The sequence below is a fragment of the Mirounga angustirostris genome, unplaced genomic scaffold, assembly GCF_029215605.1.
Source record: "Mirounga angustirostris isolate CCGP_5_RB_7025 unplaced genomic scaffold, mMirAng1.0.hap1 SCAF_17, whole genome shotgun sequence".
Classification (NCBI taxonomy): Eukaryota; Metazoa; Chordata; class Mammalia; order Carnivora; family Phocidae; genus Mirounga; species Mirounga angustirostris.
The window spans coordinates 2,068,932-2,094,376 of record NW_026991725.1 but is presented as its reverse complement, the minus strand read 5'-3'; the positions used below and the strand labels follow the sequence as shown (position 1 = coordinate 2,094,376).

General features: G+C 52.7%; 1 protein-coding gene across 3 annotated transcripts in view; it reads right to left on the bottom strand.

Moving 5' to 3' along the window:
* Positions 1-711: 711 nt before the first annotated feature.
* The window catches only part of SLC43A2 (solute carrier family 43 member 2), a 40,783-nt gene continuing 16,049 nt past the window's right edge, over positions 712-25,445 (bottom strand). For all 3 annotated transcript variants that reach the window (XM_045889602.3, XM_045889603.3, XM_045889604.2), the window contains exons 6-14: positions 14,418-14,510; positions 12,851-12,984; positions 12,564-12,766; positions 11,943-12,089; positions 9,261-9,399; positions 7,769-7,901; positions 5,635-5,708; positions 4,139-4,262; positions 712-3,595 (exon numbers count right to left, since the gene is read on the bottom strand). In XM_045889602.3, coding sequence (XP_045745558.1) covers positions 3,434-3,595; positions 4,139-4,262; positions 5,635-5,708; positions 7,769-7,901; positions 9,261-9,399; positions 11,943-12,089; positions 12,564-12,766; positions 12,851-12,984; positions 14,418-14,510 — 1,209 coding nt within the window. In that variant the 3' untranslated portion in view covers positions 712-3,433. The remainder of the gene's footprint in view (positions 3,596-4,138; positions 4,263-5,634; positions 5,709-7,768; positions 7,902-9,260; positions 9,400-11,942; positions 12,090-12,563; positions 12,767-12,850; positions 12,985-14,417; positions 14,511-25,445) is intronic.

Sequence of the window (25,445 nt, the reverse complement as noted above, 5' to 3'; positions counted from 1 at the left end):
CAGAGTTCTCGGACAGGAGCCCCTCACCACAAAGTGCCAACTGCTTGTCTGCACGCCCCCCTCCCCGACCTCCCTACGTAGTCACTCAAACTCACATAGGCTGACATGCAAGTGCATCAGAAATTCCACTGGGCTGAATGTGTTCATGCTGCTGCCTGGGGCAGTCCTGCCTATGTACCCCCAGTACCAGGTGTGTCCCCATTTCAGGGTCCTTGGGGCCCAGGGCAGTAAGATGTCCCCTCAGACTACATAGCCCAGGGCCATGACGAGGAAGGCTGGAGCAGACGTTCTTTTGACCAGGCCAATTCCGGATACAAGCGGGAAAGAAGAAAGAACAAAACAGAAGGGGACCCCCAGGGGCCTGCAACCATACCTGTGGCCTTTAGGAGGGTTGGAACCTTCCCCCAGGAGGGTTTGGAGAGAGCCAACCACAAAGGAATGACTAGACTCCTAGACAAGAGTCCAGGGAGACTAGGGAGGAGGGGACTCCTGACAATGCTCCCTAGGGTGGCCCAGCCCCCTTCCTCACTCTGACCTCACTCCAGGTATCACTTCCTGTTCCTTCCCACCGGGAGCCTGAAGAAAGCGGGGAGGGGAAGTGGAGACAAAGGTCTGTGGCCCCTTGATGCCCACCGCCTTTGACCAGCCCGTGGTCCCGTCCCCTCCCAGGGCACTCCTCTCAGGGTTGGGGGAGATTTGCTCCCCCAAGCGCCCATCAGCCAACACGACTCTATGAAGTAGAGCTCAACCCCTGCTCCAAGGAAGCTCTTGGCTCGAGGAAATGGAGACCATGCCTGGCTTTTTGCTTCCCTTCCCTGGGGCTGTTGCTGGCCCTGCTCCCGAGGGCCAGGTGGGCCCTGGGGCTGGAGCTCTGAATGGAATGTCCTGGTCTGGAGGGCTTTGGATTCTGTGATGACTTCCGAAGCCTCTGAGTACCAGCTCTAATCTTGAGCAAGTGACCGTACCCTCTGGGCCTCGAGTTTTCCAGCTATAAAATAGGGATGGTGTCTAACTCCTCGGTTGTTATCATGATGCAAGGATGATAACAGGAAAATATGTAACCCATCAACTCCCTACGGTCAGAGCAGAATGAGGTCTCCACCGTTTGGGGGCACAGGATGGCCAGGCGGGGCTTAGCCGAATGTAGACTAGGCCAGAGGTAACAGCTGGCGGTCACATTTCTAACAAGCGCCAGAGGTGTTCCTGCCGCAGGCGGCCACTGGGCCTCGCGTGGAGGCCGGCTGCGGCCGCTAAAACCCGTGCTCCCTCTGCAGCACGTCGCCCCTGCTCTTGGGGCCCTCCGGTCCCCCCGCCACCGGGAACACGCTACAGGGTGGCCGGGTGCAGCAAGTGCCTGCTGCTCTAAGAAAACACGCTTGACTTTAACCCCGCGTTTCCCAGATTTGACCATCTTCTTTCTTTTCTCTAAAGTAAGTTCTATGCCCGACGTGGGGCTCGAACTCACAACCCCAAGATCAAGAGTCACATGCTGTACTGACTGAGCCAGCCAGGCGCCCTTGACCGCGGAAGTTTTTGTTTTTAAGTGAGAATAATTAACATCTTATAGGAACTAGTGCTCTGAGGAATGGTTTGGGAAATGTCGATCTAGGTTCTCTCTCCTTTTTAAAAATGTTTGTTTTAAACAAACGTTTTTTGCTTTTTAATGTTTGAGTGGGCTGGACTGAAGCCTGGGGAAATGAGGTGTGTTCAAGGTGCTCAACTGTTCATGCAGAGCTCAAATTTGGGCCTGGGTCTGTCCCTTCCTGTTCTCCACCAGTTCCCCTCACCGCATTCTGCCTCTGTCTCTTGGAGCCCAAGACTCTCTTGGTGTCACCCTTTGTCCTGAGCTCAGGAGGAATCCTCAGGGCAGTTGAGCCAGGAGTAGGAAATCTGAGTAGGGGATGGAAAGGGTCAGGATTCGCTGTTTGGCTGGGACAGACAGCAGAGGAGGGGTGGCCCCCACTTCTAAAATGTCTGCACAAGCCCAGTTTGTCTGGGGGCGAGCTCGGGGAGTAAGGTCTTCTTCTGGCCCAGTGCAGCTCCCAAGATGGCAATCACCCAGAGAGATGGGGAGCGACTGGGTATGACTGGGGCTGGTCAGTGGCAGAAAAATCTTGTCTTGCCTTTTCTTCTCAAGCTCAAAACAGGCACGTGTAGCCATTAACTGAAATGCTAGCAGGGGCATCCCTTCCCAGGAGGAAAATGGATTTATTGCTTTATAAAAAGGAGTCTGGTAAAACTTAAAAGACCCAAAAGTATAGACCTAAAAATCAACCCGCCCTGCTGTGCACTCCCAGGAAGTCTCAGACACATTTCTGGGGGCAGTCAGGCGGCAGGTGGCTGGACAGCCAGGCCAGCCTGGCAGAGGACAGGGGCCTCTCTCACGTAAACAGCTCCAGGGCCCTGGAGGAGCCTGCCGGCAGGGGGCGCTACAACCCCGCAGCCTCAGACAAGCTCCAGGTCCAGAGCGAGGCCGCCTCTGGGAGGATAAGGGCAGACACCCCACACACATCTCTACACATCCCACACGTGCACGCACCCCGAGGCCCCTCACCATCCATCTCCCCAGTCAGGCCCGGCCCTCCGTCTGTCGGCAACAGCCTGACTTCCACCCCCATACGAACAGCTGTGTGTAGCGGGTGCCCTGTTGGTGCTGTTTTAATTCCCTTCAGGTCACAGACTGGATGGAAGGGGGCAGTGGAAACTTGCTCCTCGCCCTGAGGGAGGAGGTGAGGGACTGCTAATCAGCCTTGTCCTTGGCCCCTGAGCGGTGCCTGGCTATCCAGTCCTCCATCCCCTCCCCAGGCTTTAAGCCAGGGGGGGCTTCTCCACAGACCTGTAACAGGAGGCCAGGTCATGGACAGGCCACAGGGGGCTAGAATTACAAAGGAGTTAGCACCAACAACAGGAAGCGGGTCCTTCCTTCCTCAGGCAGCCTCAGACTGGCCAAGGGAGGAGATCGAGGGGCCAGGCGAGGGGGAGCAGACAGCGCAAGACTTTGTCCTTGGGCAGGTGTGGCCAGTGGGCATGCAGCCGAGAGGCAGGTGGCAGGCAGTAGATGGCAGACCCCACTGCTTTGGCAAGAGGCAGAATCCAGACACTTAAGGGAGAGAGCCTGCCTGCTGGGGGGGGTCCTCCTTGCTCCCCCTGCAGGCACCACGGAGCCTCAAGGCCCCAGGGCCCCTCGAGGGTGGCAGAGCAAAGCCCACGGGAGCCCTTGCTTCTAGCAGTAGGAAAAGCGCACATCCGGGCCCTCTCCCGTCCTTCCACTGCGCAGCTCCGAGGCAGGACCAGGGCCCTGGGAGGGAGCATGGGCTCCAAAATGTGAAGGAGAGGATCCTGAGGGTGCACGGAGGTCCTCTGGGATGGGAAGAAGGACACTGGTGAGTCACTGAAGCAAGGGCAGGAGGCCACAGTTCCGAGGTGGTGGGCGCTACACGAAAGCCTCCTGGTTGGAGGAGCCATTCAGCTTGAGGAAAAGCTTGTCGTCCTCCCTCTTCTGCTGTAGCTGCCTCTCCAGCTGGCGCCGGTAGCAGATGAGGTAGAGGGGGAGGCAGAACCCCAGCATGCTCAGGCCGAGCAGCCCCACGTTCACCTGGAGAAGCCGAAATGAGAGTTGCCATCACGTGAGGCAGGGGACGGGGCAGGAGCTGTGGTCTTTCGCAGAGCCCGGCTCAAGACCCTTCCCCACACTCATGTCTGGAAAAGGCGAGGTCACAAGAGAAGAAAGGAAAAACTGAAACTGGAAGGTTCAAGCCATCTAAGGGCCCGTCGTTCCACATTCCAGCGTCAGAGTTTCCCAGTGTCCATGGCCGCTAGGAAGCCCTCAGGGCCCAGGCCCCCACCTCTGACCTACTGACGTGAACATCCAGGGATGGGACCAGGACTGGGGCAAGCTCACCGTGCCTGGTTAGGAATCCCAACCCCTGGTGGGAGGGCCACCCCAAAATCAGGTCCAGAAAGGATACTTTTCTCCTCCTGCCCAGCCACCAGTCACCAGGGGACCCTGAATCGATCCTAACTGAAGTCCCAACTTGCCCGCCGTTGGGGCTCTGGAAGCTCCTGAGGGATGCCTCCCAGCTCGGAGGCCGCAGAGTGGGGCAGATGCCCATAGCCCACAGCCCCAGACCCTTCTTACCCAGAGGGGGTCTCCTTGGAGGGGACCCATCATGGCCAGAAACAGGGGCTGCTGCAGGAGGGCGAAGAGCGCACTGACCAGTGACTGCAGTCCTGTGAGGCTGCCAAACTGGGTGGAGGGGTACCTGCCGGGACGATAGGGGACCTGTCACCACAGGTGCCACTCGCGGGCTTTCCAAATGCGCCTCGGCCTGGCCCCAGGGGTGCTGGGGCCTCCAGGCTGCACGTCTGGCGCCAGAGCAGAGGCAGGAGCTGCCTGAGAGAACAGTGGGGGGCCTGCCTTGGATTCATTTCTGCTAAGCACTTCTGTGACTGTGAATTGCTCTTTCAGACCAGTGTGAGACCCCAGATTCTGGAGGACCCCACCCAACCCGGGTGTGCCCCAGGTCCATGGGTGTCTGGCCGGGCTGAGTGGAAGGAGTGGTGGCGGCGGGAGTCTGGGAACCGGGCCGGGGAGCAGGCTGGAGGCGGGCCCTGGCTCGGCCATGCCCTCGTCGAGAGGAGCGTTGTGTAATCGCGGAAACTCAGCATCACGCTCTCGGTGGCCTCTCTGACTCTGCCAAGGCAGCAGCAACTTCCTCCTGGCACTGGATGCAGTGGGGGACGACATGCAGACCTGGGATGACCCCCGTGGGATGCTGCTGGAAGGGGGACAGAATTCTGACAAAACCTCAGCGAATGTCAGGCTTTGCGGCTTTGTGGCCCCAGAGGCGGGAAGGGGCTCCCAGCGAGGAACGAACGAACCAGTCTTTGGTCAGAGACACAGCAGATGGTGTCTGCGTTCCATTTTTTTTAAGATTTTAAAGTAATCTCTGCACCCAGTGTGGGGCTCAAACTCAACCCTGAGATCAAGAGTTGCACGCTCTACCGACTGAGCCAGCCGGGCGCTACCCCATGAGTTCCATTTTTGAGCCAAGCCCCAGCCCAAGGGGGAAGAGCAGCTGTGGTGGTTCCTTCTGCACGTGTGGCCTCTTGGAAAAGGAGGCAGGTTTCATCTTAGCCTTGGCCAAATGAGAAGGCGATAGGCGGAACCAGGCCCTTTCAGACTCAGGGTGAGAACAGTCTGACACATTGTGGGCTCAGTTACCCATGTCATTGCCCCTGCTGGGGGTCATCGGAACATCGACACTCAGCTCCGGGGCAGCCAAGCCCACCCCTGCCCCTCCCGTGGGCAGCCAGGCGCGGTCCCAGGACGCGGCTGAGTGGTAACCCCGAGGCAACAGCGAGCTACACGGGAGCACGGCCCCTAGCTGGGGAGCTGACTTCGTGTTAGATGCCAAGGCCTGTGGGCACCCAGCCGTCTGCCCGCCGACCCACTTCTCGCCAGCCATGACCGTCCCTTGACACAGCCAATAGGAGTCCTGGTACCCGTCCCCCGATACAAGATGAGCCCAGATGGCCGGCTGGCCCTCTCTGGAACCTCAGTCCCACCACGAGCCTCCCCCAGGCCATTCCCTTACCACGGGCGCCAGGCCACCCACAGCAACGGGCACTTACACAGCTGCGTACAGACCCCCGACAGCAGAGTGGATGAATCCTCGCACAATCGTGTGCAGGATGAAGGACAGGATCTGAGAGAGGGAGAGCAGAGCGTGAGGGTCCTCGGAGGTCCTGAGCAATGGGAGCGCTGGCAACCTGGCGTGGGTGCGCACCAGGTCTCCAGGGCCCGTTCCCGAATTTTCAGGAATTTCGTGAGCCAGCTATTAAAGACAGTCATGACTAAAAATTAAATTTGTAAACTTACAATTAAGTTATATTCAAAAAAGGTAATGGATACTCAAAACTCATCCCCGAATTATGGCACTATGTTTTACTAGTATCTGTGCTCTGGAGGTTTTTACTTCTCGTGTGGCATTGGTGGGACTATTGCATGACGGCGCGTCACCGCCAATCTCTGTCCAACTCCACAATCGGGGCTTTCACGCTGCTTGAAATCAGCCACGATGGAAGCGTTTGCACCATGGAAATTGGCAAACATCGAGTAAAGGCTCCTCCTGCCTCCACCAAGGATCGGTCGTTCTGTGTGTATCGACACAGCACTAAATAGGTCATTAATCATGACTTGATCTCCTACCTTTGCTGATCTGAGACTTGTGCCCAGAGGTCTCTGTGCCTAGTCATCCAGGCCCTATAGGCAGCTAGGTTTCCTTCTCCCCTCCCAAGTTAAGCTCAGCTTCTCAAAAAGGCCACCGCTGGTAGGCTGAGCAAGCTCTAAGAAGCACTTGTAAATGATTCCTGAGAAGCACGAGAGCTGACCATCTTGCCACTAGGACCCTTTGTTTGCCCTTTGCACACAGCCCTGCCGTCCTGTTCAGCAGCCAGGACCTGTTCCCAGGAATGTGGGTGACGGAGGGGGCAGGGGCTGCTCTCTGCAGTGCTGAAAGAGGGCTGTGCCCCTCTGTGCATGCGCATACCAGTGCGGGCTCCCCCTTCCCACTTCCTTCCTCTTATTGCCTCTGCAGAACTCCTCTTTCAACGAGAACTAAGTAAAACAGAAAGCAGATGACTATCCCTACTGAGCACTGCCCCTCGATCAGACAAGGTGGTCAAGACAAGGATCTGCCGGTCTTGTAGAGAGGGCAGCCACCGGGAAGCTGGGGGGCACCATGGATGCAAGGACACTCTCACCAGGAACTAGTACAAGCCTCCGACGGTTTACTCTGGTCTGCATAGACAGCGTCAGCACATACACGGGATAGTACCCACGGGTGGTGCACACCTGGGTGTTCAATGTACTTCAACGTGTGGCCACTTGTAAAAAAGAAGAGACTCTCACTTTCCTTCTGGACCTGGCCCAAGATAGTAACTGGACTTGGTCTAATTCATGTGGAAGCAACGCCATCACTCATGACCCTTCAAAGTTCATGAGGAGGACAGAGATTCGCGGTGATGCGCCATCATGCAGTAGGCCCACCAATACCATATGAGAAGTAAAAATCTCCAGAGCACAGATAATGCTAAAACATAGTAAAATAAGTAAGAAATGATGCGTTTTGAGTATCCATTACCTTGGGGATTGGCACCAGAACACTTTAATGGACCTAAAGGTAGAGCTGGGCAGATGACAAAATCTACTTTGCTCCCAATCTCTGCCAAAAGTCAGGTTTCAAAAGCATCAGAAATCTTGTGTAAAGGAATTAAGCTTTTGAACCCTGATGCCAAGTGATCGTCACCATCTTTCCCACCCTCTACAACACAGATACCCTGTAGGCACTCTTGTACCGGAGAAGCAGATGGTCCCACCAAGGCCATAGATTGGCCAGACCTCTTTGGACAAATGCAAAGCAAGTAGCCATACAACTCCCCCATATAGCTCCAGGAAATGGTATGACGGTGGTGTTCATGGCATGCAAGATGCCCAAAAGGCCATGAAGAATGATACCCCTTCACAGAGAAGAGTTTTCTGTGAAAGGTAATCCCAGTTTCATTTAGAGCTCACTCCCAGCATCAAGCACAGAGCCTGGCAGGTAAGAAACCTTTGGTAAATAACAGTGGGCTGGTTGCTTGCTTGGTTGGATTAAATGAATGAAAAGTCACCCCTGTCTTTGTGGATGGCTTCCATGACACATCAGGTACCTTTAAGTCTCATTGTCCCATACCCCACCTGGCCTCTCCTTCACCCCACACCCACCTGTAGAGGCAGGTTGGGAATGAGGCAGGTCACCCCAAAGCCCACGAGCAGCAGGTTCGTGAAGGCGAAGGCCCGCATGGCATTGGTGACTTTCTGGATCTGCCGGTCTCGCTTCTTCTTCTTCTCCTCGCCTCTGTGGAGACAGAGCACACACTGGAGTTGGGGGCTCCCTGAGGAGGATGGGCTCTCCCAGGGAGTCAGGCCTCAGGAGAAACAGCTTGTGGACAATGCAAGACTCAGAGACTAATGCAAGCATGTCCGAGGGACTGTCAGGGCTAGACCAGCACTAGGGACACTCCCACTGCACACTTTTGACTGGGCACTGAGTGTGAACGTCAGTGGAGAGATCGGATATGAGAAGACAGCTATCAACACGCAGCACTGCCTCAGTGAAGACTGAGCACAAACGATCGGGAGGCAGAGAGCGGAGTGTGCCCAAGTCAGGATTTCACCCAAATGAACTGGCTCCGACTTCACCCAAATCCTGCAGGGAGCTAATGATAAGTCAGATAATAAGTCAAATAAGGGAGGGAGTGGATTTCCCCTTTGGGGGCAGGAGGGAGTGAAGGAGAAACAAATATGCAGATGGAACCGGAATGGGCACAATCTCTTGGCTCTAGGACCTGACCTAGATAACAGAGCATTCTCTGTAATTATTTCCTTGTGAATTCACCGTTACCGATTCCAGGCCCACTGCCCACACAGATACCCCATGGACGACTGTACAACATCCAAGCATGAATGCCAAGTGCTGGAGACATACAGGGAGTTCCAGGCCCACTGCTTCCTCACTATGTGACCTCAGGCAAGCTACTCAAAGTCCTAACTTCAGTTCCCGCAGTCGTAAAATGGGTATAACCCTAGTATGCGCCTCATCGAGGTGTTGTGAGGCTTAACTGAGATGCTGTGTGTTAAGTGTTTGGCACAGGGCCTACAGCAATAAACGTTGCTTATTATATTAAGGTGGAGTCATGGAAGACGGCATTTAACTCATCCTCTGATCTTGGAGCCCAACCCTTACAAAAGCGGGGTCCAGCACCTTGTTGAATCCTGACAATCATGAACAGATCTAGCAACGCATACTGCGGGTGTGGCAACTTATTGCTTCCACCGAGGGGAGTGAGCCTTGCAGGCAAGCAGGACCACGTCAACATCGCTCACCCACTGTGCTGGTCGTCTGAGTGCAGTCCCAACAGCAGAATGGCTGGACCCCCAGTGTCCGCACACACACCTTCCTCCGCCTTCTCCCCTTCTTTCATCCAGCCCAGGGATACCCTAACTTTCAAGTACCCAAGAATCGTCATAAGGAAGCGATACACTTACATGTGTGCTGAGCCCCGAGAGAGAGCGTGTCTTAAAGCCCTTACGAGTAGCTCTAGGCACGACCCGCTCTCGCCTCCTGTGGACTTCAAAACCCAGGCTGCCCACCCTGTCCCCGCCTCACGTCGGACTCTGGGGGCCAGGAGCTGGGGCACAGGCCCTGTCTACGCACTGGTTGGCATCTTTCTCCTCAGGCTCCTCGGAGGCATCTTCACACTCCTTCAGCCTCCAGTCCATGATGTAGCCAATGACAGGGGCTGTCAGTAGGCAGAGAAGCTGGAGCACGCCGAAGATGGACGTGTAGAGGCCGACTGGGGAGGAAAACGGGCTGTGTCACGGGGAGGCCCTAGCAGAAGCCTGGGGCAGGTGCTGGGTGGAGTCTGAGACTTTACAGACCCTTCTGGGGTCTTCCACAGACCACCCCCTGGGTCCCTGGGGGCCCTGAGGGGAGCTTAGAGACTTTAAACTCTGAAATCAAAGCCGGAGCAACGGGAAGGCACCCCAGCCTCCTTTCCACATCTTCTGCTTATTTCCAAGAAACGGCTAACGAAATCCAGTATGTCACAATGACCTCCCAGAGAAGCTCCAGGAAGTGTCTATGACTTGGGAACCACAAAATTACCGATGCCTGGGACTGAGGCTTCATGTGGGAGTAGCTGTTACGTTTCCGGCCTCTAGCAGTGTACCAGGAAGGCACCACTCACAAGGGCTCTGATGTAACGGCTCCAATCTTCAAAGAGCCGTACAATTATGACGGGCATTTTTTCAGGCAAACAGAAGCTGAGTTGACTGCCCCTTTCCCCACCCACAGTTCTTGCCAAGAGGGATGTTTCTTGGTAAAACAGAGACTGGCTGGAGGGGATATTGCAGTGTTCTCTGACAGTCCCCTCGCTTACCAGTGGCCATCACTGCATCAAGAAAGCAAAAGGAAAAAAGCAGAAAGGAGAGAGGTTAGCAGCAGAAACCTCAAAGGCTGTTACAGGGAAAAGGGGGGGCGGTGGAAGCAGGCTAGCTCTGCGCCCAGCACATGTGCCATTTCCCAGCAAGATCTGACTCTCCGAGCGCCGGGGGGAAGCCGAGCTTGAGCCAGGCTTCTGGGAGCAGAGGCGGTAAGGCCCAGCACGGGCATCTCCGGAGGGTTTCCTGTGTGCTGAGTCCTCAGTCACATGCAGCCGGGGCCTCGTCACAGGCAGGCTGATGAATCAGGCCTGTGGTGCCTACCGAGCACCAGGACAGGGAAGTGGTGTGGGTGCCGAAGACTGGGCAAACCCGGCCCCTCAGGAGCACTGCTCTTTCAGTTACCTCCAACGGCTCTCTCTGGGAGGGAGGGAGGGGCACAGCATCCGCCCTGACCCCAGCCCAACGTCCGACACCACGGGTCTCCCTCAGACAGCCAGAGCTGGTGTCTCTTCCATTGCACCAGCTCCCTGGTCCTGCAGCAGCCCCCCTGGGAGCCGCTGGCTGGGGGGTGTTGGGGGCCATGGCTCACAAGAGCAGAACAGGGAAAAACCAATGCCCCGTCAGCTGCAGACTGAATTTCCTATCCCAACTTTCTCTACTTCTCGAAACTGACTTTTTTTTTAATTGACTTTTTGAATGTGGGAAACAGTTGAGAAAAATTCCTCTCCGGCAGCAAGAGGTTTCTTAGAGAACTGGAGTAAAGGCCCACGACTCAGCGACAGGGAGATCTGCCTTCCAAGAGCCGGTGCGGGCCCCTTCCCTGGACACTCCAGGGGCTTCACGTCACCAGGCCTGAGCTTGTAATAGAGGGTGTTTAGACATGATAGATCAGCTTTCCCCAAAGTGTGGTCCACAACGTTTAAGGAGTGTTACACAATAGAAATGTTCTGTGGTAGAAATCTGGGGCAACATCACTAGACAACACAAAGCTAAAGAGGTGAGTTTTTCCTCTAGGGCTGTCTTGGGGCCTTCACCGTGTCAGGGGTCATCACGAAATTTTGCAAAGGCACGTAACAGCCCGTGCTTCTCCACTTTGCTTTGCCACGGGATGCCCACTTTCACAGTGGACCAGTGCTGTCTGGGGCCCTTTGTCATCTTTCCCTTTTGTTCAAGCTCGATTTCTCATCCCCTTTCAAAACTGTACTTGACTCCTTGCGATGCCCAGTGTAACTTCCCCTAGGGAAAAACAATTAAACCAACAAACAGTTGCACACCAACGGGGCTGCCAATAAAAAGGATTTACCGACTGTGTTTGTCCCGCTTAGGGATGACTAAAGCTGACTCAGCTCAGGCCCTGAGGAAGTACTGATTTTCTTTGTAGAATCAAAACCTCTAATCAGCTGAAGACCTTGTGTGCTGTTTTAGAAAAGTGGCATGTGCGTTATCAGTTCTGTTTACCAAATTTAACAAGCCTCAACTGGATCACACACACAAGGAAGCCTCTGCCTCGCCCTTCCAGTTCAGGGTGCAGATCCCAGAGCCACAGACTGCCCCAAAGTATCCAGCAGATACTCAGCACACAGCCTCCCCGAGAACCAAGCCTGCGGTTTCCAGGGGCGGGGAGATGCTTGGCTTTGGGTGGGCCTGTCTTTCAACAGGCTCTCAGGTGGAGTACTCCGTTCTGCACGGTGTTTTCATTTACAAACACGCAAGTCAACGGTCCCACGCCCCACACCCTGAAAACATGTCCTTATTTCAGTCTCCCTCCCTGCTCCCTGCCCAAACTGGGACATTCTAATGGCCACAGGAGAGAACAGTTGGGGCCTGCTATTTCCAGTCCAACCCAGCCTAACACCTTCCAGGCAGGGGGCTTCACCTCAGGCAGGCAGGAGTGACCACCGCTCGCGGGGTGCCCTCTTGTGGGGATGTGCACTGAGGTCCAGGGGCCACCTACCTACGTCCTGGTCGCCGTTGACCAGGAACTTGAGGATGTTGTTCATGGCGCCCATGTAGAAGATGAGCCGCAGCTGTGTGATGCACATGGTGAGGAGGCTGAGCAGCAGGATGGGGCTGAACACGCTGTGCATAAAGGAGGGGGCCGCTGCGGAGAGGAGAGCGGGGGCGCTCAGGAGAACCGAGGCCTGCACCCCCGTGGCCCACAGCCCACCCACCATCTATGGGCTGGGTGGACCATAAGAGGAGGCCTGGTTTGCTGCCCAAACCACCCTGTGCTGGATGCAGGGATGGGCCTGGGTGAGGTTAAATGTGTGGGTGCTGGACTTGGGTCACCCAGGTGTGTGAGATGAGTTGGATGAGTTCCTTACCCATTCGGGGTCTTAGTGTGCTCATCTGTAAACCAGGGTGCGGGGTGCCGCCTGCCCTCTGGGGATGAAGTGGCAATTGCGTGGGACGGCACCCACAAAGCCCTCGGTTGCTGCTGGCCCCAGTGAAGGGGGCTGGGGCTTCCAGGTTGGATTGGCTGCCTCCTCCCCGTCGCTGATGTGTGGGTAGGGGCGCAGACCCCCCTGCCAACATCCTAGGCAGGCCACGAAGGTGAGGGCCATGAGGTGGGTACCTGCAGCGTCTGGCTTGCACTTCACCTCCAGGTCAATGGTGGACAGGCACAGCTTATGGCCCTCCTGCAGGGCTGCCTGCTCCTTGGTGCTCCTCATGGAGCTGCCCACGCTGAGGCGGCGCCCCACCGTGGTCACCTGCTTGTAGAACTGCTTCCCTGTGATCTTGTGGTCAAAGCCCAGCCAGCTGAACTTGATCTTCACCCTGGAGGCCACAGGAGAGTGTCCATTGGTGCTGCCCAGGACCCTGGCCAGGGTGGGGGTAGGGGCAGACGCTGCGTCCACTTACGAGTAGTCCATGTCCTCCGGCCCTGGGAAAGGCTCCAGGGGCCAGTTAAAGAAGCAGTTGAGGAAAACCAATCCAGAGCAGCTGGCCCAGACCACGAGGATGATGATGAAGGAGACACCAAAGTCGTAGATGACCTGAGAGGCACAGCAGGGTCGGCGCAGGGCCAAGGGGCAGGTTAGCAGAGGGCAGCCAAGGCAGGTAGGCAGGGGGCATCTGGCAGCCCTGCTCTCCCTGCGAGGAGCTGTGTGAGGAGGCTCAGCCCTGCCCGGCTGTCTGCTCATCAGATACCCTGCATCCCAATCATCCCAGCTTGCCTTGGCACGTCATTAACCCCCTGTGCCTCCAACCTGGGCCAAATGTCACCTCCTTGGAGAGGCCTTCCCTGACTGCCCCTCGGCACTGTCACATCACTAGTTCCCAGGGAACAGCCCTGGCTGAGATTATGGACTTCTTGATTACTTTCCTTGTCCCTTACTAGTCTAGCCCCCTGAGAACAGGAACCCGCTAGCCTTGTCCGCTGATGCGCCTTGAAGAGTGCACATGGTAGGTGCCAAAAAATACTCAAGGAATGAACCGACGGACGTTTCCCTTTGCTCCTCTGTGAAACGAGCGTCGTACTGGCATGCACCCTCATGGGGCTTTGGTGAGGGCTAAGCATTGGGATCCTCAGGGTGCTCAGTATGGGGCCTGGCAGGTGGGAAGCCTCCTGAACACGAGCATGTTAGCTGTTAGCTGTTGTCACTGCCACCATTTATCTCCAACGCAGGAGTCCCCAGTATCCTGGCAGACAGCTGCCCAGCCCCCACCCCTGGGGTGGGGGAGGGAAGGGGACCAGCAGTGAGACAGCAAGAAGAGGGAGAGGAGGAACTTGTGGGCTTTTCCACACTCCAGAAGCGTGAGAACCCGTAGAAGTCCACAGGATGGCTGGCCCCACACCGTCCAGCACCTCGATTCCCCGGTGGCCAGCCCACATCTAGGACTCCTTCTCATCTATGGCCTCCCTGCTAGGTACCGCAGGAAATGGGATTCGACTTGTGTTAAGGCCAGAGGTGGGAAAAGCTGCTTCTGAAGCATGGCAGGAACAACAGTACTTGGAGTGGGGACTAGGAACCGGTGGACTGTGAGGTGTTTGCTTCCTCCTGACCCTGCGTGACTTCCACAGGCTCCGAATCCTGCCTGCGAGGGAAACAGCTGAACCAACTTAGCCAAGAGCCGTGTTCTGGCCAATGGACAGTAACAGCCCAGCAACAACAGACCAGGGGGTGGGGTGACCAGTGACTAACTCAACCATCCCTTTTCTCTACCCCAGTGCAGAAACAGCAGAAATGTAAAGGCGGCCTGCGGTAACACCCTGTATGATATGCTTGAATTTTCCCTCCCCCACAGCCCAGTGGTTTTCTTTTCTTACTCCTGTGGTGCCCAGGTGCATCCTCCCAGGTGTGGGTGGTGGGGCGGGGCCAACCCCAGCTCCCACAGTTACTTCCCTCTTCAGAGAAGATTGAAGGAGCCTTGGGAGGGGCCTCTGCTCAGACACTAGGACAAGAGGGTGAGGTGGCCACACCCTCACCTTGATTCCCGGGAAGGTGACTGCTGAGGAGGCATAGGATCCAATCATCAAGGCAATAAACGTGGACCGAAGGTCGCCAAACATGTTGGGTAGCTGAAAGACAAGAAGCAAGGGGGACCCGCTGAGAGAATGGGCAGCAGACTGGTGGGGGGGGAGTGGAGGAGGGAATCAGGGTATCCTCAGGCACCATTTCTTATCTTATGAGGGGCGGCAATTACGGCTCATTGGAAGTTTTTCCCTTGCGACTGAGCTTGATAAGGAAGGCTAGATTAATGCAGAACTCGGACTCCAGATGTAAAGACAGAGCTGTTGGACTTCCTGGCTGGTGAGTGTTCCTCCTTCTTTGCTCGGGCACAAGCCATGGACCTTCCTGTCTTTGCAGGGTTTACATTGAGATGCCAGCGAGCGAAGTTGGGAGCCTCAGGCATCCCTCAAAGGGAGCAAGCCTGTTAAAAATAAGAATCTATTTGGGGATGAGAGTGTCACTGTATAAATAAAAATATCAGCGTCCCAGAAGGACCAGATGTCAGCAAAAGCTGCTTTCGGTTCTAAGACAGCAGGCTTCTGGAAGGTGCCAATCAGAATTCTACAGTTCCCTCAGGGCTGACAGGGGAGCTAGCCTGGGATTCCTGCTACTGAATTTCTAAGTACAAGGAGAGCTCTCCCTCTCCAGATGATGGGCACCTGAGAAGACCAATGGCAAGAAAGACTCAGTCTCTCTTCCCAGCAAGGTCCTCCTCACACCTCACATCAGCTCACTGAGGACCTATCTGACACAACTTCAAAGCTAATCCCCACCCCCCGCCCCGTGACTCCACACAAATCCAGGCAAGGTAAATTCGACAACGTATCACGGATTCAAACAGATGCAGGGCAAAGTACATCCTCCCCAATAACCAGTTTGTGGCTCTCTCACTAGCCCCCAGAGAGGCTGCACTGCCATGCTGGGAGGCTCTCCCAATCCCATGCCCACAGCGTCCTGGGCATTGAGGATCACTATCTGCAGAGCAGCGCCAACCTGCTGTTCATATGGACCTCATCTATGCTCTCCCAGTTGCCTGGAGTCATCCTGGGGTTTTCTTAATCATGGAGCGCTGCCGCCTGCAAGCCCATCCGTTGTGGCAGAATGGAGACAGTTTGAACTTGGCTATTCCTGCCCCTCGTCATTTCTGCCTGTTTTGCCCACAGTTAAAAATAAGGAAGGGACGTCACCAAAATGAAGCACTTTTGTGCTTCAAAGGACACCAGCAAGAAAGTGAAAAGACAACACACAAAAGAGAGAAAATTTTTGCAAATCCTACATCTGATATGGGTCATGTGTCTATATACTATGTCTATATATAAAGAACTCCTGCAACTCAATAATAAAAAGATAACCTACTTTTTTAAATGGGCAAAAGATCTGAACAGACATTTCTCCGAAGAAGATATACAAACGGCCAAAATACACTCAATATCATTAATCACAGGGAAATGCAAACTGAAACCACAATGAGATATCCCTTTATACCCCCTAGGGTGGCTATCATAAAAAAATCAGATACTAACAAACACTGATAAGATTGCACAGGAATCAGAACCCTCATCCACCACTGGTGGGATTTTAAGATGGTACATGGCCACTTTGGATAACAGTCTGGCCGTTCCTCAAACAGTTAAACACAGAGTTACCATATGACTTAGAAATTTCACTCCTAGGTTTATACCCAAGAGAAACGAAAACATATGGACTCACAAAAACTTCTACGTGAATGTTTATGGCAGCATTCTTCATAATATCAAAAAAGTGCAAACAACCCCAATGCCCACCGATGAATGAATGGGTACACAAAATGTGGTCTATCTATACAATGGAATAGTATTCAGCCACAAAAAGAAGTACTGATACATACTGCAACATGGATGAACCTTGAAAACATTATGATAGGTGAAAGACACAAGTCGCAAAAGACTACATTATAGTGTGATTCCATTTATATGAAATGTCTAGAATGGGCAAATCCACAGAGACAGAGAATAGATTAGTGGTTGCCCAGGGCTTGGGTAGAGGAAGCTGGGAGTAAATAGGGAGGAAATGCTAATGGGTACAAAGTTTCTATTTGGCTGATGTAATTGATTATGGTGATGACTGCACAACTCTGAATATACTAAAAACCACTGAACTGTATACTTTTTTTTTTTTTTAAGATTTATTTATTTATTTGACAGAGACAGACACAGAGAAAGCACAAGCAGGGGGAGCAGCAGAGGGAGAAGCAGGCTCTCCGCTGAGCAGGGAGCCCGACGTGGGGCTCAATCCCAGGACCCTGAGATCATGACCTGAGCCGAAGGCAGATGCCTAACGACTGAGCCACCCAGGCGCCCCTGAACTGTATACTTTAGATGAATTGTATGGTATGTCAATTTGTCTCGATATCACTATTAAAAAATACATGAATAAGATACGATGTTTTGGCATTCTGGGATTAAAGAGGAACATGAATAAATCTCTAGTATATAGGGGTGCCTGGGTGGCTCAGACAGTTAAGCGTCTGCTTTCGGCTCAGGTCATGATCCCAGGGTCCTAGGATCGAGTCCCGCATCGGGCTCCCTGCTGAGCAGGGCGCCTGCTTCTCCCTCTCCCTCTGCCTGCCACTCCCCCTGCTTGTGCTCTCTCTCTGTCAAAATAAATAAAATCTTTAAAAGAAAAATCTATAGTATATAGCCAATAAACCATTTTATGGCATGGGGCCAGGGTGGCCATCCAGGCTTCCCCCAAAATTCCTAGCACACAAGGAACTCTTCTTCCAGCCCTCACATAGAGTGGACCCTCTGTCCACTCAGGCTTCTCAGACAAGGTTTAAGAGGGAGAAGAAGCATAGAGAAATTCCCCCCAGTGGGAAACAGAGGAAATGTGACATGCTCCCGTGTGCCCAGGGAACACCTAGCTGAACCCTAAAGGTGCCAGTCTTACTCTTTGCACACCTGCTTCCCAGGTATGCTGTGGTTCAGAGGACTGTCTCAGTTCCTGAGTTCACATATTCGGGCTGCTCTGTGCTGGCTGATCCAGCAAGGCAGCCTTGTAGGGGAGTCATTTCTGGAGTCATATCTGCCCCAGGAAGAATCCAAAGATTTGTTCTGCTTATATGGAAGGAGGGAACCATTCTAATCGGGGATGCCACTCCAGCCAGGGAAAATGAAGGAAGAAAGGGATCAAGTGGGCTTAGAACACAACCAGAAGAGCAGATAGAGGCCAAGCGCCTGGTATAAGAAAGGCTACTTGGTGCAAAGTCAAGCCAGAAAAACATTCTTGTTGCTGCAGTCACCTCTGGGCACAAAGAGTGTCTCCAACTTTCCAACAGGGCTGGGAATACTCTAAAAAAGCAGACAGTGTTCTAGCTAGCCCTTTTCCTTCTACCTTCTTAAGCTCAAGTTTGCCTTAACCCTAACCTAGGACAGGGGCCAAGAGAACAATGGACTTGGGGCTAGCATACAACCCTGGCTTGATCTTCTGGAGTCTTCTCCTCAGAACTAGATCCAGGACAGGGAAGAGCAGGAAGCTGGGAAAGGACACTGACTTCCCATCTGCCCATGGATGAGGCCCTTGCCTTCACACCTAGACAAGGACAGGAGCCTTTCAGCTGCCCTCCTTGCTGCTCGGCCTCTCCCTGCCCACAACACTCTTAGCAACACCAAGAAAATACTCCCCAACATGTTATTTTGGTCAGCAGGGCGATTTCTAGGGTAGGTAGAGCCTCAGGTCACACCATACTACTACCAGCCTTCTGGCCAACACCTATGTCTGATATTTTAAATTAGGATTATTTTTCCTGATTAGAAAAACAATTTATGTCCATTGTAAGACATCTGAAACAAAGTATACATAAAGAAAGAATAAAATAAAAATCACCCTGATATAGTCATGTTACTATTTTGATATATTTTCCTTTAATCAATTTCCTAAAATACCTATAACTTTTAAATAAAACTGGGATCACATGCTACATACTGTTTTACAAATTTTTCCCCTTTTACATGATATATTATAAATGTTTTCTTTTTTCTTTCTTTAAAAAATTATTTAAGATTTTTAATTTTAATTATTTTAATTTTTTATTTTTTTAAGATTTTATTTATTTATTTGAGAGAGAGAACGAGAGAGAGAGCAGGAGACGGGGGAGGGTCAGAGGGAGAAGCAGATCCTGAGACTCCAGGATCATGACCTGAACCGAAGGTAGTCGCTTAACCAACTGCGCCACCCAGGTGCCCTTATTTTTATTTTTTAAAGATTTTATTTATTTACTTGAGAGAGAGAGTGTGTGCATGCTAGCGGGGGAAGGAGCAGAGGGAGAGGGACAAGTAGACTGCACTGACTGCACAGCCCCACGTGGGGCTCAATCCACAACCCTGAGATCATGACCTGAGCCAAAATCAACAGTCAGCTGCTCAACCGACTGAGCCACCCAGGTGCCCCTGTTTTTATTATCTTTTATTTTTTAAGTAATCTCTACACCCAACATGGGGCTCAAACTCATGACCCTAAGGTCAAGAGTCTCATGCTCCACTAACTGAGCCAGCCAGGCACCCCTTTAAATGTTTTCTAACTTAGTATTCACCTTCAACATAATTTGTAATGACTGTCTGGTATTTCCTTATCTGGGTGGTCTATAATTTATGCAACCATTTCTCTGATGTTGGAACTCAGGTCCTTTTTAATTAACATTCTTAAAGATAAACATATGTGCACACAGCTATTATTCCCTTAAGGTAAATGCCCAAAAGTAGAATCATTAGGTAAAAGGGAATACACATTTTTAAGTTTTTGTGATATTCCATGCCAAATTCCCTTCCAGAAAACTTACACCGATGGGTAACTCCCACCAGCAGCATAGAAGAGTGTCTATTTCACTGTATCCATCCCAGCATTGTGTGTTATCATTATTTTTAATATTTGCCACTTTATCCACATCCTTGTTTTATTTATTTATCTTTATTTTTATTTTTTTAGATTTTATTTATTTATTTGAGAGAGAGAGACAGACAGAGATCATGAGCAGGGGGCAGAGGGAGAGGGAGAAGCAGACTCCCCGCTGAGCAGGGAGCCCAATGCGGGTCTCGATCCCAGGACCCTGGGATCATGACCTGAGCTGAAGGCAGCCGCTTTAACTGACTAAGCCACCCAGGTGCCCCAACGTCCTTGTTTTAAAATCCATTTCTTTGTGTGTACAGATGAAGTGAATCAATGACTGATATTTGCTTCAAAATAGTCTGGATGGTGGGTGGAGACCGTAACAAAGCAAGGCTGGTTATGAGTTCATAACTGTTTAAGTTGCAAGATGGGTACATGGAGATCATTATACTATTCTTTCTGATACCATGTATATATAACTTTTTCCATGATTAAAAAAAGAAATTGAAAAAATTTACATTTAGGGCACCTGGGTGGCTCAGTCGTTAAGCGACTGCCTTCAGTTCAGGTCATGATCCCAGGGTTCTGGGATCGAGTCCCACATCGGGCTCCCTGCTCAGCGGGAAGCCTGCTTCTCCCTCTCCCACTCCCCCTGCTTGTGTTCCTGCTCTCGCTATGTCTCTCTCTGTCAAAAAATAAATAAATAAATAAAATCTTAAAAAAAAAAAAGAAAAAATTTACATTAATTACTAATGACTTTGAACATTTTCTACAATTTTTAAAATCAGTCATTTATAGACGCCCTAAATAGGCAACACTTCTCCCTCTGCCTGCCACTCCCCCTGCTTGTGTGCTCTCTCTCTCTCTGATAAATAAATAAAATTGTAAAAAAAAAATCAGTCATTTATATTCCTCATTTGTCCTTTTTTCCTATGAGGATGTTAATCTTTTCATATTGATTTTATATAGGCCCTTTATATATTAAAGAGTCACAGTTTGTCCATGTACTGCAGGTATGTTTTCCTAGTTTGTCCTTTAACTTCTTCTTAGTTCATGGTGGGGTTTTTTTGACCAATACAAGTATTTAAATAGGTAGTCAAAGTGTGTGTCAGCTTTTCGGGTCTACCTCTCATTTATGTCAGATGAAATCCCTCTGAAAAGAATGTCAAGGGTGACCTTGACCAATGAAACCCAAAGTATAAACATCCCACCAATAGTCAATGTGTGGTCACAAAAGAATAGCAAGCACAGAAGAGAGGATTTCCCTGAGGACATTAATTATTTTTTAAATGTTAATACTAATTGTGTTTTATCCTTTAAGCTGCTTCCTTCCCTTCCTCCAAAAGCTGCGATGCCTGCCAGGAGATTTCCCTCATTTGCTGTGCCCAGGAGCAGCTTGATTAGAGAATTTTCCTTATTATTAAATAATAATATATAATAACATAGCATAATTATATTAGTATAACATATAATAATAATAGCAACTATTTTTAATGCCTACTATAGGTATTATCTTAAAAGCCCTCAAAACAACCTTATGAGGTAGGTGTAACTTTTTACCCTCACTTATTGGGTATAAAACTCTAGGATTAAAAACATCAAGGGACTCCCCCCAACTGGTCAGGGTCAAATTTGGGATTCAAAGTGGGTCAAGTTTCTGTGCATTGCCACTGGGATACTCTGCCTCTTGGAAACCTGAGTTTGGTTCCCAAGGCAATTACCCTCACCTCTCACATTCTATTTGTTCCTTATTAAGCATTCAGTCTGCTCTCCCACTAGAGGTTTTCTACATCCCTTCTGATTTTCTTCCTCAGACCTCTCTGTCGCCTTCTCATCCCTTGACCTCCCTATGGTCCAGGGCCACACCTTCAAGTGGACTTTCTCCTATTTCATCCTCACGTCTGTCTCCTCCTCCCTCCCACCCTCACCCTCCTTCTGCCTCCAAACGGCCTCATCTGCACAGAGTGGTTACTCTGGAGCCCTGGTGATGGGAGGGATGGCTGAGCACTGAGCAGAGTGCCCTAGTGTGTGCCTCGTGGGCTGGGTGGAGGGCGAGAGCCAGCTTCGTTGCCAAGGAGGAAGCTGGAGCCAGCGCTACAATGACAGATGACGGGGAAAACACTCAGCATGGGCGGTTTCCTGACTCTGGACTCACAACTGCTCTCACAGGTGGGGAACACAGGCCCCCTCCCCAGGCTCCGGGGGCTTCCCCTAGCCTCTTCTGCTGCCTCTGCATGGGCCAGCGCTGGAACAGGCTTGCAGGGCAGAACCCGGCCTCCAAGCCGGCCTTGCTCGCTCGGGGATACAGTGGTGACTCATTCTCAGCCCCTTGGCGGCCCTGTAAACAGGCCCTGGCTGTGTGACCTCCCCAGAGGGGAAAACAGCAGCTGCAGGCAGCACCCGCCTCCCCCCTCGCCACCCCGGAGTCCTGGCCACGGAACAGGGCTCCTGGACAAGGGACCCAGAGGCCTGGGCTCCAGGATGGGGACGACAGGCTGGCCTCCTTGGAGGACCCTCTCTAAGATGCCTCTCTACTCACGGGCCCCCAAGACGGGCCTTGGCTGGCAGGCAGGGACAGAAGGGCCACTGTGTCGCCCCTCACACTGACTTTGCAAATCCCCGGTCTCCCAAGCCCACCAGCTGGGGGCCCACCCTGGGCCTCAGGGAAAGCCCACAAGGCCCCTTCCAGAGGTGAGCCTTGTCCAAAGGTGGCCGGTGTACACACCCAGAGCTCTGTACAACCTGTGTAGGCCGGGATCCAGGTACCGGTCTGGACAAGCAGACTCAGCAAAGCTCGGCTATTTCCTAACCCCAAACAACCGGCAGCTCCAAGCACACATTGCCAGGAAAAGGTCCTGTGGTCACCTTTCCGCTTCACTGCTGGAGGGGTGGGGAGGAGGGACTCCACTCCCGTACCTCATTTGCCTCCCCAGCCAGGGCCAGCCCGCTCATGCCTCCACTACACTTTCTGTTCACCCCTGGACACGTCACATGGTGAAGCAAACTCACAAGGTAGAACTTCCGATGGGCAAATTCTTCCCAGGTCAGTGGCGATCAGCTGGCTATTTTGGGTTCTTAAGGCACAGGAGAGAAACGAAAAGACAGAACTGGCTCCAGGCATTGGAATCGTGCTCACCTGGCACCTAGGCTCCCAGAGGGCTGGTTGGGGTGCTGTGGGGATTTTCTCCTGGTTGTAGAAATGGGTCAGCCGAGCAGAAATGCAAAATTCCCACCCCCCAACCAGGGGGCATGCACTTCCTTGCTGTACCCCGATTCTTTTCCTTCACCTCTTCTCAGTATTTGAAGAAGGCTATTTATTTTGTTTTCATCAAACAGTTGGGACTCCCATGGGATCATTTCCTCCTCAGATTTAAAGTCAGACTTCAGTGAGTCAAATAGGAAAAGTCCACAGAGAAATTTTTCATTGAGGACCCTGCCAACATTTTGTAACCACTTCTCCGGGAGGTTTCCAGCCCAGAACCCCCTGTCCCGCCCACACGGCGGGGGGGCGGGGGTGCAGAGTAATGAAGTGGAAAAGATCCGTCCACAGTGTTGGCTGCCATCTACTCCCATTTCTAAGCAACCCCAGGCCCCGGATCGCAGGGTGGCGGGCCCAAAGACGCCGCCTCAGCCGCCGGCCGGTATTTACACTCCAGCCAATGAAGCGACTTAAAGGGTTGTACAAACGTTAGACATTGGGCAAACAGACCAGAGTGCTGTCCAGATGTCAGCGGGGAAGCTGAGGCTCTGCACCTCAGGGAGTGCTCTGTTCCCATGGAGTGACCCGTCACCCTCCTCCTCTGAGGCTGTCACATGGCCCAGCTCAGACACTCTGCGGCGGGGACCTGGGGGAAAGCCACCTGGCTGTCAGGCAACCCACCAGGCATGGGATCCAGTCTTGCCCCTCTGAGCCTCCACTCTAGGGGCAAGGGTCACCCACAAGTACAGACCTCTCAGGCTCTATTGGCCATCTCGCCCCGGTCTGTGGGGAAAAGGCATTTTGCCAACCTGAGGCCCCCTCTCCACCAGTGGGGTGACAGCTCACAGCCCCTGGTCACTTTTATTTATACCACAGCCCATGCAACACAAACCTCCTTAGATCTCAGAAAGTCGGGGGCACCTGGGTGGCTCAGTCGTTTAAGCGACTACCTTCGGCTCAGGTCATGATCCCGGAGTCCTGGGATCGAATCCTGCATCAGGCTCCCTGCTCTGCGGGGAGTCTGCTTCTCCCTCTGACCCTCCCCCTTCTCATGCTCTCTCTCAAATAAATAAATAAAATCTTAAAAAAAAAAAAAAAAACCTCAGAAAGTCCCCAAATTAAGGTTTCCATGGCAACACATTCCCCCAGATTCCCAGGTTATCACAGAGTGATTATCCAAGGCCCCAAAGAAGTTGTAGGAGATTTGATTTAGGAGGCTCCTAAAGGCAACCCTGAAGACTCCTTTGTCCCCCAAATTAGAGCATGGGTGGGAGACACAAACAGAAAGTGCCATTGTGCTGCTAGCTCGGCGTCTTTGGGAGCCGATCCTGACAGTTCTGCTTTTTAAAGTTCTGCTCAGCAGAAGCCTCGGCCGGCCCTAAAACGTTGCCCAAGAGCTCCGGCTTCTCATTCCCCTTTTGGGGTCTATTCTGGAAAAGAGAGCCATGCGAGCCCTCATCTGAGACAGCACTGGACAGGAGAACGCCCACTGAGGTCCCTCAGGCCAGGGGCAGTGGCGGAGGGGGAAAATGACTTAGAAAGTGCTTAGGGAGTTGGCCCACGTACACAGAACGGGGGGTCAGCAGGATGGGGGTGAGGGCGTGGGTGTCAGGGAACAGTAACTGAGCCGCTTCTTGGCCCCTCTAGACCAAAGGCTGTGAGGCGTCAGATGGCACGTATGTTAGGTCTTGCCGGCCGTACGGTCTGCACAGCCACCTCACTCTGCCCCACAGCACAGAGGCAGCGGCAGTCAACAGCAGGCACAGCTGTGTTCCAGTAGAACTCTGGTTACTGGGGCGCCGGGGGGCTCAGGCGGTGAAGCGTCTGCCTCCGGCTCAGGTCAGGATCTCGGGATCCTGGGATCGAGTCCTGCGTCTGGCTCCCTGCTCGGCAGGGGGTCTGCTTCTCCCTCTGCCTTTGCCCCCCCCCCACTTGTGCTCTCTCTTTCTCAAATAAATGGATAAAATCTTTGAAAAAGACAAAAAAATACAAAAAACGAAACTTTGTTCACAATCCGCACCCTCCCGCAACTGCGGCGGCAGCAGGTGTGAGCCCTGGAAGCCGAGTGGGGTAGAAGGGCTGTGCGGGGAGCAAGGATCACCCGCGAGGACAGACCTCTCAGGCTCTATCGGCGGTGACCGCCGGGCTGAGTGCAGACACAGTCGTCCGCCGAGCGGCCTCCCAACAGCCGCGAGCCCTAGCTCACCAACGGGCCCCTTGCGACCGCGTCCCGGTACCAAAAATGGAAAATTCCACACATTCCCATACCTCCTCACTCCTCACCCGAGCCACAGCCCCCCAGCACTGCCTCCTGGCAGACAGTCTCTCCCTCGCTGTCCTGCCCAGCTGCTTCCTTGTATTCAATAAACTTCTGCGTCCTTCGTGCTGCCTGGGGTGAATTCTTCCACTGCCGGCGCCACTGGCCTCCACCCGCTCGGGTCGCCCCACACCTACCAGTGGTCTGGATTTGGCCTGGGGGCAGCAGTTTGCTAACCCCTGCTCTAGACCCAAGAAGGGAGACCTTAGGAGACAAACCACCAGCCTCCCTTAAACAGATCTCTGCTAACCCAACCCTTGAGGCTAACGATCAAATGGTTTTCTTGCCTGGTCACTGTGTATCCTGTGTACCTTTGACTCCAGTGGGACAGCGAGGAGCTAACAGGAATGCTCCTGCTGCAGTACTTTTGACCTTCACACAGACCTATTAGAGGTTGATGAAAGCAACAGACACTTGCGCAGAAAAATGCACCTGCACACACACAGTTTGCTTGCATACAATCTCAAGGGAAGTACAGCCTTCCTTAAGCTTATTCATGATCACCCAGAGGCCTAAAAACCCTAGGGTAAGATCCCTTGCTCAATCAGAAAGAGAGTTAACTTTTTTACATATATGAAAGAGCTCTTATAAAACACTTAAAAAAAAAAAAAAAAGATAAACAAC